This window comes from Colossoma macropomum, unplaced genomic scaffold (assembly GCF_904425465.1).
Source record: "Colossoma macropomum unplaced genomic scaffold, Colossoma_macropomum, whole genome shotgun sequence".
NCBI classification, from domain to species: domain Eukaryota; kingdom Metazoa; phylum Chordata; class Actinopteri; order Characiformes; family Serrasalmidae; genus Colossoma; species Colossoma macropomum.
The window spans coordinates 18,214,950-18,231,196 of record NW_023494804.1 but is presented as its reverse complement, the minus strand read 5'-3'; the positions used below and the strand labels follow the sequence as shown (position 1 = coordinate 18,231,196).

At 37.3% G+C, this 16,247-nt stretch overlaps 1 protein-coding gene across 5 annotated transcripts in view; it reads right to left on the bottom strand.

The window, feature by feature from the left end:
* depdc5 (DEP domain containing 5, GATOR1 subcomplex subunit) overlaps positions 1 to 16,247 on the bottom strand; it is a 62,445-nt gene continuing 46,198 nt past the window's right edge. For 4 of the 5 annotated variants that reach the window (XM_036595162.1, XM_036595163.1, XM_036595166.1 and 1 more), the window contains 8 exons: positions 15,044 to 15,176; positions 14,063 to 14,168; positions 12,676 to 12,915; positions 4,458 to 4,627; positions 3,511 to 3,682; positions 3,047 to 3,107; positions 2,879 to 2,961; positions 1 to 448 (listed from right to left, as the gene is read on the bottom strand). In XM_036595162.1, coding sequence (XP_036451055.1) covers positions 150 to 448; positions 2,879 to 2,961; positions 3,047 to 3,107; positions 3,511 to 3,682; positions 4,458 to 4,627; positions 12,676 to 12,915; positions 14,063 to 14,168; positions 15,044 to 15,176 — 1,264 coding nt within the window. In that variant the 3' untranslated portion in view covers positions 1 to 149. The remainder of the gene's footprint in view (positions 449 to 2,878; positions 2,962 to 3,046; positions 3,108 to 3,510; positions 3,683 to 4,457; positions 4,628 to 12,675; positions 12,916 to 14,062; positions 14,169 to 15,043; positions 15,177 to 16,247) is intronic. The other variant, XM_036595165.1, reaches the window with a different exon arrangement.

Here is a 16,247-nt window from a genome sequence, read left to right as displayed (position 1 = left end):
TTGAGTTAGTTCTTTAAATTTATTTATTTATTTTCTCTCGTTGGTTAGGCAGTACATTAGGTTATTAGTTAGGCACCAATCAGGATTTAAAGCCATACTCAGCCATGTTCCCAGCAGCAATTCTCAGCCAAAGCCTCACTTTGCCTATTTTAGGGGGCACTAGAGTTCATTTTCTCCACACAGCTGTCCCAGAAGGCCACCAGTCGGTTGTCCTTGTTGGCGCAAAAGTCTGTGAAGTCACGGAGGAGGCGGTCGGCCAGTTTTTCATCGCCCAGCACGCTGGTCCTCCAGGCTTTGGTCAGCATTGTGTTGTAAGCCCAGTTGTAGCCCACTCTCTCCTCACAGCCAAACAGACTCTGACTGGCTGAGGAGGCAGAGTTACGGCGTCTCCGCTGCTGACCACAAGAGTATTTTCTTTTAGAGTAGGGCAACTGCATAAAGACTGTACCTGGATGGACAAAGAAGGAGAGAGGTTTAAACAGAAAAACAGTAGTTTAGAGAGATGGAGACAGAGAAAGAGAAATAGCAGGAGAGAAATAAAGATGAGCATGATTGATATTGAGAAAGAAGGAAAAAGGCAGTGAGTGACAGGGACACAAGAATTAGGCAATTAACGTCCTATCCAGTCTCCGCCCACAAATGCCTTCTTTCCTAGCAACTGTTGCTAGGTTGGGCAAGCTTTGGAGAAAGCCCATTCAAAACTAGAGACGTGCATTTCCTGAAGGAAACGCAGAATGGTTACGCAGCTTAAATAGTTTCTACTTCCTGCTCTGTGTTTGTTAGGCAGTTACAATGGTATTTCAGGTGGTTGCTAAGGTGTTGCTAGGCAGTTGCCATGGTGTATGGGGTGTTTATTCAGTAGTTCGTAGGGAGTTGCCAAGTGTTAACTATGTGCTGTTGAAAATGAATAGGAGTCTATGTGAGGAACGAGGGATGAAAAAACGACACACAGAGAGTTCGGGTCGGTATGGCTGTGCAGTAGGCCTGCCCTGTGATAGTATATGTGAAACGGTGTCTTTCAGTCGAGCAGAATTACAGTAGATGGTTGTGCAATTTTCTACCCCATTAATTTTTATGGGAAAAAAAATGTGGAAATTTAATTAAGATTGTTTGAAAACCACGCATCCGATCAACAAGCTGTATACAAGCCTGAATCACACAATCAGACTGGACAATCTAGAGTTGATACGGTGTTGATATCTCAAAAACTGCAGGACAAGTTATGAGGCAAAAATCCGGCAGAAAAATACGATAACATAAAAGAATAATAATAGAAAATGACTGCTTTGCAATGTGCAACCATAATAATGAGAAACTGCAGTGCAGATTCTGTTTGTCAAAGCAATAATTATTCAGACTGGATCTCTACAGTGTTTGTTTAGAGCTGCTATATAATGCTTCTGACATGCTCTCCACGTCAATTCATCATCTGAAATTCCCCCCGTTCATATTTCATCGGAAATCAATAACGCACCCAAAACTGTACCCAACAACAGTTGCAATGAATGGATCCATTTGTGGGTGGAGCATATATTGGTCAAATTGTTGCCACTTTAAAAATTAAAAATAAATAGCCGCTATTATTCTCTATTGTGGTCATATGATACACAACAGGGCTGCACGATTATCATATTTTTATCACTATAGCAATATGAGATGAGCACATTGTCAAGGGCTGTGATGACAGAACAAATGACGTTACTTATGCACAGCACGAGAGTGACATGATTAGATGTAGCATTAGGAGTCATATCTGGAATAGGAGCACTGGTGTGCTCCCATGAGCTGCTCTCCTGCATCTGGAGCAAGTGATGTGGCTAGTCTGCTATAGTCAATTACGAAGTACACTAACGTGCACAGCTCAAAAACTACACTGTCCTTAACTAATCTGTAAAAGTGCATCAAACGTCATGACCATTCTCACTGCCTGCTTCTAGCTACTGTCAAAACAATATTCAAATGATATATAATTAGACATATTTTGCTTGCAATTGTCATGTAAGTAGCTGTAACAGCTATCTGTATTTTTTACTTTTATTTTGGACTTCTTAAAACTTTTCTTGGCGCTTTTGTTTTTTTGCTATTTGCTTAAAGGAGAGGTTAGTTATATTTCTATGTAATTATATGTAAAAAAAAAAATTATGTACAGATATGTGCTAAAGTTTGAACATCCCTGGTCAAATGGCATCTTCTGCTGATTTTCTGAAAGTTAGAAAAAAAAAGAGAAAATAGAGAAAAAAATATGGCATTTATCTGCAAATTTTACTGCACAGTATCTATTCATTTGCTAAGTTTAACATACTGAAAAAAGAAAGAAAGAAAGAAAAAAAAATATATATATTTTTTTTACATAATAATGTGCCATAACATTTGCACATTGCACAGACCACATTTTTTGTGTTTTTTTTTGGTCCCTATTATGTTAAATTAAGCAAATAAACAGAAACTGGATAGATTTACTAATAGTGATTCTGGACCATCATCGTCATATTTATCCTCAATACATTTATTAAGGCTGACTGGGGACCATCATCATTATATCAACCCTGGATAGATTTACTAATAAAAGAAATATGGCACAATTTCTATTCATTTGCGGACTTTAACATATTGGAAAAAAACAAAATATAAAATGTGCCATAACTTTTGCACAGACCACATTGTTTGTGTTTTTCTGTCCCCATTATGTTAAATTTAGCAAATAAACAGTAATTGAAGCATTCAAATGTGCATAAGTGTGTTCCCTGCAGACAATGTGTTATTTACACTTAGAAAATCAACACATGCAATTTGACTAGGGGTGCCCAAACTTTTGCAAGTTCTTTTCAGTTCTTTCTTTCATTCTGTGTCTCTTCATATAAATGTTTGTTTCATATACCTGTGACGTGGATGTACTGGGGCTTGTTTTCAGCAGGGAAGTTGAAGGCTGAAGCAGAAAACTTATCCTGAACAAACCCGAACCTGACAAAGGAAGAGACGACTGTTTCAGTATTACACTACACAAATGATCTGACCATTTTATGTCATTTTCTCTAGTGCAGTCCACCTGTAGAGAATGGCCTCCTGGAAAAGCTGCATCCTGTCCCAGTATGTCTCCGGTTCAAACCCTGATGGAGGCACATTGCAATATCAGTCTCATTCAGGAATAAAACAAGAACAAAATCTGTCAATGATCTCTATTTTTTTGCACAGCTTATTATAATATTAGCTTTGTCTGTTTTTAAATGGCTTGTTTTGAGGTTTATAATTGACAGCTAAATGTAACTATATCATTCATATATGATTCTGGACCATTTATCCATGTTGTTTCAAGACCATCATCTTCATATTGATCCTGGACAGATTTACTAATACTGATTGGGACCACCGTCCTTATATTGATCCTGGATTAATTTGCTAAAACAATGATCTTGGACTAACACTGAATATGGCAATTATGGACATATAGCTAAATAGCTTTTAAGGGTTAGGTGCTCTCTGTATAACTGCAGTGGCTCTCGTTGCGCTGACCATCGAACAGGCTGTCGCTGGAGTCCCTCAGCAGGCTCTGGATGTTGAGGGGGATGAAGAGTTGTGCTCTGAATGGATCTCCGTACAAGTAGGAGGGCAATGCGAAAGGCACCTCAAGGACGGGCACCAGCAGGAAGCCACATGATGCCGCCTTCCTGTGCCAACCTTGCACCTGAAAAAACAACCCGGGTCAGAGGTCATTGTTACACCTTCTCAAATTCTTTAAGGAAACACCTAAACTACACCTATTACCTACAGGTAATTCTGCACGTGTAGAATGGTGTTACTGTAATACTGTTACACCACCATTCAAATGGTCATATTAATAGTTTTGTTTTATTTATTTGTGTATATATATATATATATATATATATATATATATATATATATATATATATATACACATATACATACATGTATAATCTAAACCATGTAAATTTAAATACTATTCTTGTTTACATGTTTTATTTAATATTTATTTTTTGTTAACGTTTTGATAAGTTATTAAAAGATAATTTATATTTTTTCATCTTATCTGCCTCAAGATTTTATCAACATGTTTGAAATACAATTTTTGAAATTCTGTATGTTCATTTTATTAGAACTTCACTGTGGTCATTAACTTCACTCTGAATATTAATTGGATTAGAACTTCATTCTGGATATTAATTTTATTAGAACTTCGTTCTGGACATTAATTTAATAAGATCTTAACTTCAATCTTTATTCCAATTGTCTGAACAGTCTGATATACTCTTACGCAGTTTGTTTGGACACATTTAACCTGTGAATAAATATTGTACTAAAGCAAAATCAGTGAGTCAGTGGTTGGCTGAGAAGTTTGCCATCCTCTAACCAATGACTGTGACACTGTGAGTGAATATGCAACCGATTTTAATGTGTATGCAGTAATACAGCGAGTCCCAGTTAAACCAGCACATACTGACCATCTCAAACAGCACAGCCGCAGTGACGGCCATCCAGTGAAGCTTTATCTCGAAGGCTGAGTTGAGCGAGAAGTTGCCGTGATAATAACAGCTACACCATTCGGTGCGATCACTGCGGTTATTAACATCAACGTCCAGAGTCACCGTCTTCTGCTCCGGAACTGTAGCAGCTGAGGGGGGGTGAGAGAGAGACAGAGAGAGAGACAGAGAGACAAGGAAAAAGAGACGGACAGAGAGAAAGAGACAGGGAGAGAGAGAGAGATGGACGTATGGATGGACGGATGGATGACAGAAAAATCAAATGATAAGGAAAGAAATAGGATGAATTAGAGAGAAAGAAGTAATTGGAAAAGTTTATGATAAATGGATAAATGGGATGATGTCAGTTTGTAGTTAGTTTGTGACTCCTGAAACTTTTCTCATGTTGAGTAATGTTAGCTGAATTTTGAAAGACTGATGTTACTCACAGTAGCAGAAAAAACAGAAAACAGTTGATAACATGGTGCTAAAAAAACAACTGAAACATGACTGTCTATCAACAGGCTGTATATAACAGTACATATCATAGATTAAAACCTATAACATGGCACACGTTCACTCTCATTAGGGCTACCACACTGTTACCACTCTCTAAAAGTCTTCTACTGAGTTTCTAATCAACAAATTGAGCTTTCATAAGGGGTTCTCTGGGTCTTTGAAAAGTATTCCACGATGGGAGACCACCTGGAACCCTGTTCCCACCAAATCCTCCATTTCTGGCAGCATCATTTTGAATTATCTTGAGAGTTTTCAGTTTTAAACATGAAAGTCCAACAAACTATGTTAAATAATTAGCTAAAATGCTAATTTTTAAATGATTTTTTTCTACAGCACCTGAAGGGAATGGGCCTCCACGGTAACCTCTTAATATTCTATGCATTAAAAAATACCATATGCCTTTATTTTAAAGATTCTACAAAACTATTTGAACTCTTTTAGGGTTTCCTTCCAATTAGTTTACTTTTATGTTATTAATTTCCCCCCAAAAATGCACATCAAGCTATGAATGAAAGCTACTGGGAACCAGCATGAAGTACTGAGTTTGCATAACTGGCCATTTCTGTTTTCTCTTCAATGCTATGGTAGCTTTTTTTGGTAAAATATCAATAGAAAAAATATAAAAATCAACCTATATGACAGACAGGAGGCTAAAAAAAATCATAATCCTAAATTAGCAAAATGCTAAAAATGCAAATACATAATGCTAAAAACAAAAACACAATACCAGAAATATATTATAATAGAAATACATAATACCAGGAATACATAATCCTAAAAATACATCACGCTAAAATATATAATGCTGAAGTACATAAATAAGCAAAATTAGCTCATGCTGGCAGGAAAAAGGCTAAAAGCCAAGTGAGCGAAAGTGAGGAAGACAAGAGTAAAGCGGAAAAGCTTTGTAACGGTCAGTTTTGGGCCGCATTGTGGGAAAGTTAGGGCGTCCAGCTGCGAGAAGCTGAAAGAGAGCGAGTCGAGTCCGCAGCCAATACTACCAGACCACAGCGTGCTACACACTACAGCCCCACACACACGGGCCTCTGGAGCTACAGCCTCAACAGGACAATGAGAACACCAGCCTGTGCTCCGAGTGGACAGAGGAGACACACAGCCACAGCACTTGGTGTTTTGGTTCTAAAATCTGATTGGCTGAGCCATTCGCGCTCCATACTCACTGACTGCACACATCATGTGAATTCTGTATTATAAGGAAATCTACCCATTTCTACCAAAGTTTGGCAAAAGTAAATGAGTAAGCTGTAAAGAAAGTAGTTTGAGCGGTTTGATGTGAAATGGTTCATTGTTCATTTTACGGTGGTGGTGATAGGAACCAGGCATCTGAAGAATTTAGTGCCTCATACACTGCCTGATTTTCTTCAGATTTATCACTGTTTTACCATCATCAACATTCCATACAAAACTCAGAAGACATGTGTAGGTTCACTGGTGCTTTTGGATAGTAAATAAAATGGTTATGTTTGTGTTCCTGGTTCCTATCACCACCACTAAAGAGTCCAAGTTTGTCTAGAAAGGAGTTTTTCACATCAATCCACTCTGAATGACTGTTTAAGCACTACATTATGCAAAACATTTAAAAAAAATTGGTTGAATTTCCCTTTAAGTTTTAAATTAAAAACCATTTACTGTTCATGCAATAGTCTTTGACATAGGCTGCTACTGTTGACAAACTACACTGTTAAACCAGCCAAACCTTTGTTTATTGTGGTTATTATTTGTAATGCTTACAATTATTCATTTAACAATGGTGTATTTTATCGTACTGTATTTTGTCACTGTTTTATAAAAGTTATAATGCATTCAAAGCTGTGTTACAGCAGTTTTATTCCACTTAATCATGATAAGATCACTAAAATAAAATCATAAGACAGCCCGGTTTATTGCTTTAATACATGCTGATACACCAGGGTAGATTGTGTTTGATTACATCATCATTGGTTGACAATCAATCAGTTCTAGTGAAGAAGGGTGAGGACAGAGGGGCATAAACTGTAAAGAAATTAAAGCCCGCTGCAGACTGTAGATAACAGAGGCATTAAAAGTTTACTGCACACCACACTGTACGAGACGATGCTAATAAAACCTTTGATGCCAAACACTGTGAGATATCAGTTATGTTCACGTATGCTGCATGCCAGACGAAAGGATAAGGATTCTCTGACCATGACACAGGAAAACGACCACTTTCTACTCGGGTCATCGATCAGCTCAGCCCAGTTACCTGGGTATCATCCAATGCTGTTCTCCTACTGATGGGTTTTAGCAACGCTGTGCTCACATTCCCAGATTTTGGTCCCAAATCTTTAACAATTTTAAAAGGTATTGTAGGCTTTTACCCTTTTGAAGCATTTTGTTAATCAGTGATCTATAAGCTTGTAAGTTGTGTTGTCCTTTATTTTGCAGCTTTTTAAAATTTATTTTAATTTTCCTGATATATATATATATATATAATGATTAAATTACAATATACAACAATATAGTATTTGTTATTGTATGTAAATAAAATAAATACATAAATAAAGGAATATAAAATAATATATATTAAATATAATACTTAAACTTATTACTAATAATATATATATATATATATATATATATATATATATATATATATATATACAATATATAAATATATTTTCTTTTACAATACATATATTTAAAATTAATACTAATAAATAAATAAAATATACGTTCATTATTTGCTAAATAAAATGTATTATTATTATTACAACAGACTATCTTTCTAAAAATACTGACTCAGACATTATAGAAAACAAATTCACAAATCTAAGACAGAACAGAGTGGCATGTATGTGCATTTCACATATTTTATTTTCATATAATTATGATTCTTTTATTTACTTTTGCGAACATTTGAACTGTGCGTGATATTTCTGGGGTTTTTTTTGCGAAATAGTTTAACATTATTAAAAAACAAATGTTGTATTTCTTCCTAAGGTAGTTGAGTATTCAAGCAGTTTGAAAATGCTGCTTTTAGATAAAAGTGCTTCAATTAAAAACAGCTCATTTTGTGATTTTTGGATATGACTACTTTTCCACAATTTACTGAAAGTTCAATATTTGGTCAATACTGCAATGTGCCAAATAGTTCAATATTACAACTTTCAGTACATTTAATACTAAGGTGACCTGGGCTGACACTGTGTTGTCCTCTGCCCTTTTAAAATAAAGGTGCCAAAAAGGGTTCTTTTGGAGCTGTTCCAAAGAACAGGGGTGTCAAACTCAACCACTAAAAGGGCCATATTAAGCAAATTCATGGTCCAGCTGTATTTTTTCATTTTTACTTAACATTTTGCCATGACCTGAACAAGCCATTGATTATTCAAAATATGTCCAAACTGCAACAGCAAAGTAGATGTTGAATACTCATTCAAAAATAAATCTAAATAAAAATAAATTGTTTTAGGTATTTTTAAAACTGCCTATTGCTTGAACTACACACCAGGCATCTTTTCTTTTTGTGTAACCGCTGGCCAATAGAATAGGGAAAGGGGGTCAGAACACACACTGTTTTGCAGTGCATGCTGGGGACTGTAGTGCATCTCATCAGTAAAAAGGATAATATTAATAAAAAATCAAAATAATTTTGCGGGCCAATTAGGACTGTGTCACAGGCCTGACTTGACCTGCGGTCCTTGTGTTTGACACATTGTGTTTAACTTATTTTCACCTAGAAAAGCATCAAAACGTCATTTGGCCAGGGTTGCCAAAACTTTTGCACATGACTGTATACTCCTATTCATGTATATGCTTGTTCTAAAAGGTAGCTTGCGACATAAACTGAATAAACATCTATGAATTTTCACCTTTTAGATGAAGTTCTTTACATATCAAATAAACGCGACAGTAGCACACTGAAATCATGTTATTAACAGAGAAATATTGATAATCGTCTTATCGTCATATTTTTTAATTACATCATTTGGTATTGAGCACTGTGGCAACGCACTCTGTACTGGTATCAGAACTCTAGTACTGTGACACCAGAGGTTATAACAGCATTACTGTGGCATAGTGCCCACCACTGCGGACTGTGAGACAGCAGTTGCCTATTACGTTTATTACGTGCCACACCGAGATGAGATGATACCAATAAAGTCTTTAAATTCTGAAACATACCGTGTGATATCAGACATGTTCACGTGTCCTGCATGCCAGATTATATAACAAAGACTCTCTGACCATCAGCCTAGGACAGGTCTACATGCTATCTGCTTGGAGGAGGGGTCAGTGAGAGAGCTACTCTACAGACTACTCAACAACTACTTACAGCATGCAGCCCTGGAGGACTGTAGGAGGAAGCTGAGTCACACATGAGTCCAGATGATGATGACGATGCACATGTTAAAGTGGAATTCTACACATTTTTTTGCAAGTTTCTGCTAACAAAATGGTCAAGACAAAGTCTGTCAGAGTGGTTTGGTGTGAAATGCTCTGTTCTAGAGAAACTTACAGAGTCAGAATTGTTCATTGGTGGTAATAGGAACCAGGCGTCCAGCTCTAAAAGCTCCCTCACAGAAACTTATCACATAAAGTGGTTATAAATACACTGCCTGATGTCTGACACATTGTTTTATGGCCTTTTAAAATCCATTTATTGTGAACGGACACATGCAGGTCATTGTACGGCAAAATAGTCCCCAAAGAAACTTTTTTTCACAAATTTGTTCAAATTTATAATACAGTATTAGATATAAAAATTTAGAAAACACGTGTAGGTTCACTGGTGGTTTTGGATTGTAAATAATATGTCTAGTGTTGTAGTCATGGTGACCCCTGGTTCCTATCACCACCACTGTAAAGAAATCTGAGTCAGTATGTTTCCCTGCAATCAAGCATTTCATATTAAACCACTCTGTTTAACTCATGTTAAAATTCCAGTCTTGGAGCACAGCAACACTGTACAGTTTGGAGTGTGCAAAAGTGTGAAGACCCCTGGTCAAATGACATCTTCTGTTGATTTTCTAAGTGTAAATAAGTGAAAACATCCTCTACAGGGAACAAACGTTTCCACATTTTAGAGCATAATTTCTATTTTTTGCTCAGTTTAATAATAATTTTCCCCCCAGTGTATTAAGTTCAGTAAATAAGCAGTAGTTGTGTATTAAAATTTTGCAGAAGTGTGTTCTCTGTAGAGGATGTGTTAATTCAAGAAAACATAGCATTTAAACAGGGGTACACAAACTTTTGTATGCAACTTTTTCTGAAATTTTATGTAGCCGGTTGTGTGCTAATACATGCAGAGGATCTGTCTAAAAGGCACAGCCAGGGATTTCAAGTCAACAAAAACGATAGGACAGTCCTTAACATTCAGTTTTCTACATGAGTGAAAGTAAAAATGTCCTCTGAATTTTAGACATATTTATAAAAAGCTATAACAAATGTCTGACTGTATAGTAGTACTGAGTCAAAGCGACTGTGCTTTGGCTCACCACTGCTAGACAATTCAATGACCAGGATGACTAACCACACACACCTAATTGAGGCTGTTACTATTGATTATATGAGAAATCAAGTAATCTAGCAATTATGATGATTAATCCAGTAAAAATAGACTGAACAATATACTCTTTCAGAATTGTTCACTGAAAAGGTGGAAAGGAAGCCTTCATAGATAAAAGCACTGTGCGGCAGAAAATGCCCAAATGGCACTTCTATGGGAATTTCTATGAGAATGTTTCGCTAACACAATAGCAGCAGTGTTCCAACACAGGGTTTAATACTGCTTAGGCCAGCTCTAGTTAAACATTCTGTTTGAAACAGGCGCACGCTTTACTTTTTATGTCACCGTTTATAAGAAAATGCGGTCAAACTACCAGTCATTGCTAATTACTAAGCCAATTAAATGAGAATGTACATTTAAATTGATTAATTTTTCAATTGAGTAATCAATTTTAATTGAGTAATCATGACAGCCCCACACCTAATCCTGTTGCTCCACACTATAAATTATCTGTTCAGTTTGCACTGTTTTAATAGTGTAATTGAATGGAATGCTAATGCCTCTTGGATCACAACACACAAACAAGTAGATCTGGCTTTGTCCATGACAAAATACTACAAGCATCTAAAATGGTGCAATGTACCACAAACCTAAAGGATAACAAAAAAAGGCTTTGCTAATCGCTGCCTGTGGCTTTAATGACATCATTACACATGTATTATTGTGAATGCTTCTAAATGGCAGCCTTCTTATAGTTAGAGATGGATTTTGCATCAGTATGGTTTAGTTCAGTAAAGCAGTTTTTGGACTCAACAATTGTAACAACAATCTTCCCCTTTTCACAGTCCTCCATGACCATAAGGTCAGAAACGCACCTCACACAAGTATGCAAACGGCGACACACAGCTGTACACTATTCCGATATGTGCTATTATGTTACTGTGGTGGTTACACGTCTCAGCACTCAAAAGAGTATAAATCTGTGTCTGTAAAACCAGATTATTCTGATAGCTACAAAATGATACGTCAACAGGTGAGGAATGCATGCCAAAAAGAAATGATGAAAGAAGGTGAGTCGTCAACTGCAACTGATCTGAGGAACCAAGTAAAGTGTTTGGTCTTCCTAATTACCCACTATGTTCATAATGAATTTTGTGCTTACATTGCATTATAACATATTTTAAAATGTAATGACTAAGGTGGGGTATCATTTGCAACTTGCAGATTACAGTATCACTGAAGAGTTCTTGTTCCAATTCATAAACGACTCTGAAACTGATAAATTATCAAAAAATCTATAAATAAATAAATAAAAATAGAAAAAGGTGCATGTTCTCACAGAATTACAAAAACAAAATCCTTTTTAAAAAGGTATATAGCGGGGACTGATTCACAAAAGTTTTCCTAAAAACCAAACAGCCTCTTATGGATCTTAAGAGGTTTATAAGAATACTCTAAAAAATTTAAGAGTTATCAAAAATTCACTTATAAAAATCTTAATTATTTTCTTACGTCACATTTTACAGATTATGATAAGCAATGTGAGGTTTATTATGAATTTTAAATTAAATATTATTATTTGCATTAACCGGTTATTCAGTTTAATCTGCTCAGCACACAAGGACAACAAAATTAAAATAAATGTTAGCAAACAAGACCTAAAAGTGATGGTGAAGGAAACAGGAAAAATCCCAATTTATTTTAACAATTACATTTTGTGAAACTCATTAGAAGTTTAAGACGTTTACTCTGTTAATGCCTAAAGTCTTACATTAAAAATGTATATGAACACTTGTGTTTACAATCGTTCTTAAGAGAAAAGTAAGTTTTTGGAGGAATAACAATATTTCTTAACTTTTCCTTCAGTAAGAATGGGAAGAAAAACACATTTATGAAGATTCTCATTCTTAAGATTCTTTTGTGAATCCAGCCCCAGGTTATAAAGTGCAAAGCACAAAACATAGTTATTCACTTCAAGTCTATTTTTTTCAACTTGTGCAGCGTGCTGGAGAAGCATACTGAATACTCCCATGATGTTTTCACTCACGACTGGTATAAAAACAAAAGCTTTGTGGAAACATCGGTATTTGCATACTTATGTTTAGGCACGTTTATGTCCTACTGGGGCATGTCATGCTAGCAGGCTGGGGGCGGGGCTTGTGTAGCTCTCAGGGCAGGGCAGGCTGTGTGTACCTAGCAGGGCGGCGGCCTGGCTGCGTCCTCCGAAGCTGCGGCTGAAGGAGCTGTGCCTACTTGCGTACGATGCAGGTCGGCTGGGCAGCCAGGGCAGCAAGAACGCAGGCAGGTCACACGGCCGTCGCTCCTCCAGCACAAACGCCACCTCAAACCACTTCCTCTGGAACAGCGCAAAGTCCTCCAGCGCTGCTGTCGACCACACACCAGCACCACCTGGAGGCAGCTGAGCAGCAGGACCTGAGAGAGAAGGTGTGAAGAGTGTTAGTGAGAGGAATTGTGCTCTGTAGGATGAATGTATACTACATTATTAGAGCAATCTCTAATATACATGGTCATGCATGATCTTACTGTTGGAATCTACAGTTTTGAAGCTGCAATCTGTAAAAAAAAAAATCTAATTTACACAATTTTATGCTTTACCCTAATGGATTCAATGGGTCAAGATGTAGCCAGAAGTGTCCTTTATTAGTCTAAGTCTTTTGTATCTGGTTAAAATACAGACAATACAGATGCTATGACTGCTTGAGCTATGCAACATACTTTTGTGTTTAAAGATGACAGTGTGTCATACAGTGTCAGAAACCACATGATCAGGTCCATTAGAAATTACTAAACAACTCCACACAGTTTGAGGTGTGTGATGATTCAGGCATGCAGTTAGCACCATGCTAATTGATAAGGTATAAGGCCGAATTCACTCATGTCCCCTCTGTGTTGTGCGAGCGACACGGCCGCGTAAGCGCTACAGCTCGAACGTGCTGGCCTTTCATACATACAGCATTTCTGCTGCAGAGCAGAGCAGCGAGAAAGTTATACAGACATTCCTGTTTACAGATGGATAAATGGTCACATCAGTCACTCAATAAAAATTGATTAATAATTTTAATTTATGAAACTGCATGGTATATTTGTTTATCCTCAATAGCATTCTGACCTGTGATTAGGTAGAAGTTTCAAGCCTGGTAGACCAACCGGGAAATTTGTCTGCAGCACAGAATGTATAAGTAGTATTTTGTCATGAATTAAATTAAATCTAAAAAATAGTGTTTTTAAGTTTGTATATGATTTTCAATGTAACAATGTCACTAATTTTCATGGCTTATTTTAATGTATTTTGCTGCGTGACGTGTGCAGCAGGCAGAAAAAAATCAGCACCAGGCCTATTCTCCGAATACCGCACCGCTTCACTGCTACTTCGCATTTACAGTCTGTTTGAAAGCGGTGACCAGTTAACATCGGCGCTGAAAAAAAAAGCATGACGTTCTGTGTCGCTCACACCAGACACAGTATGTGTGAATTGGGCCTAAGCTTCCATTAGCCTTGTAAAACTTCAGACACTAAACATGTCTTAGCTGATCAACTACATTTGGACCAGGAGTCTCACCTTTCTCACTCTCTTTGTCCACGATCTTGTAGAAGTAGAAGCCATAGACAAAAGTGCGCATGGCTTCTCCGGACGCGTGAGCTATCAGGCCTTCATCCAGCATTTTCTACACAAACACCATGAACACAGAGCAAAGTGTTTTACACACACACACACCACACACATTTTCTAATCCGCTTATCCTTCTGGGTCGTGGGAGGAGCTGGAGCCTATGCCAGCAGTCATTGAGTGGAAGGCAGGAAACGACCTGGACAGGTCGCCAGTCCATCACAGGACAGACAGACAGACATATACCAAAGTGTTTTAGTTAAACACAAAAAGAATCAACAAATTAAGAAACGCCACCATTTTCAGTGACAATAGGCTTTTTAATGTTTTGCACACCTCCCTGTATCTACACTCACTTTATCAGCTACACTCATTTTATCATTCAGCTCTATTACTACACTCATTTTATCAGCTCAATATAGGAACACTTTGTAGTTCTAGAATTACAGACTGTAGTCCATCTGTTTTCCTGCATACTTTGTTAGACCCCTTTCCCCCCCGTTCTTCAATGGTCAGGACCCCCAGAGAACCATTGCAGGGCAGGTATTATTTGGGTGGTGGATCACACAGTGGCGTGTTACTGTGTGTTGGGCTGATATGAGCAGATCAGACACAGCAGTGCTGCTGGAGTTGCTGGAGCAGAGAAACACATGGACTACAGTCTGTAACTGTAGGTCTAAGTGGTCCTATATGGTCAGTGGAGCTGATAAAATGGACAAAGAGTGTGGTAACAAGGAGATGTACTTTGCATATATATATATATATATATATATATACACACATACATATACATACATACATACATACATACATATATATATATATATATATATATATATATATATATATATATATATATATATACACATATATATGCAGACATGCACACAAATTATACACATTTCAATTCTGCTGTGAGATGCTGATGTTTACCTGCATAATCTCCACGGCGATGCCCTGAGTGGCCACATTCTCTACTGTGTTTATCAGCCAGTGAACCACCTCAGCACTGATGAAGCAGTTGGGTGGAAGCCCCTTCTGCTCTGGCAGCAGTTGCACGCCAGTACTGAATATAACACACAAACACAAACATAGACCATGCTTCCAGTTTATTAATCACCTACACCTTGTGCCAGCACTAATCACCTACCACACAGGTACACTTTGTAGGTTTACAGTTACACACCATAGCCCATCTGTTTTTGCACAATTTGTCCTTTATGCCATCCATTTGTGTGTAAAATATAAATAAAAACAAAATGCAATGATGTGCAAATCATTTAAACCCTATATTTCATTGAAAATGCTTCAAAGACAACAAATCAAATGTTAGAACTGAAAATGATTGAAAAATATATGCCCATTTTGAATTTGATGCCAGCAACATGTTCCAAAAAAGTTGGGACTGGGGCAACAGAAAGCTGGTAAAGTTGTGTATTGCTTAAAAATCACCTGGTGGTTAATTGGCAACAGGTCAATAACATGATTGGGTATAAAAGGGTATCCCAGAGAGGCTGAGTCTTTCAGAAGTTAAGATGAGGAGGAGTTCACCACCCTGTGAAAGACTGTGTGGGCAAACAGAGCAACAATTTCAGAATAACATTTCTCAACATAAAATAGCAAAGAACTTTTGCTTTTCATCAACTGCGGTAGATAATAACATTAAAAGATTCAGAGAACATTGAGAAATCTCTGTATGCAAGGGATAAGGCCAAAAAACAGTATTTGCTGGCCGTGATCTTTGGGCCCTCAGGCGGCACTGCATTAAAACCAGACACAATTCTGTAGTTGAAATCACTGCATGGGCTCAGAAAAACTTCTGAAAACCACTGTCTGTGAAAACAGTTCGTTGCTGCATCCACAAATGCTAATTAAAACTCTAAAATGCAAAGAAGAAACCGTATATAAACAGGAACCAGGAACGCTGCCACCTTCTCTGGGCCCGAGCTCATTTGAAATGGACTGAGCGGAAGTGAAAGAAGTGTTCTGTGGTCCGACGAATCAACATTTGAATTTCTTTTTGGAAATCATGGACGCTGTGTCCTCCAGGCTAAAGACCACTCAGCTTGTTATCAGTGCACAATTCAAAAGCCAGTATTCATGATGTTATGGGGTGCATTAGTGCACATGGCATGGG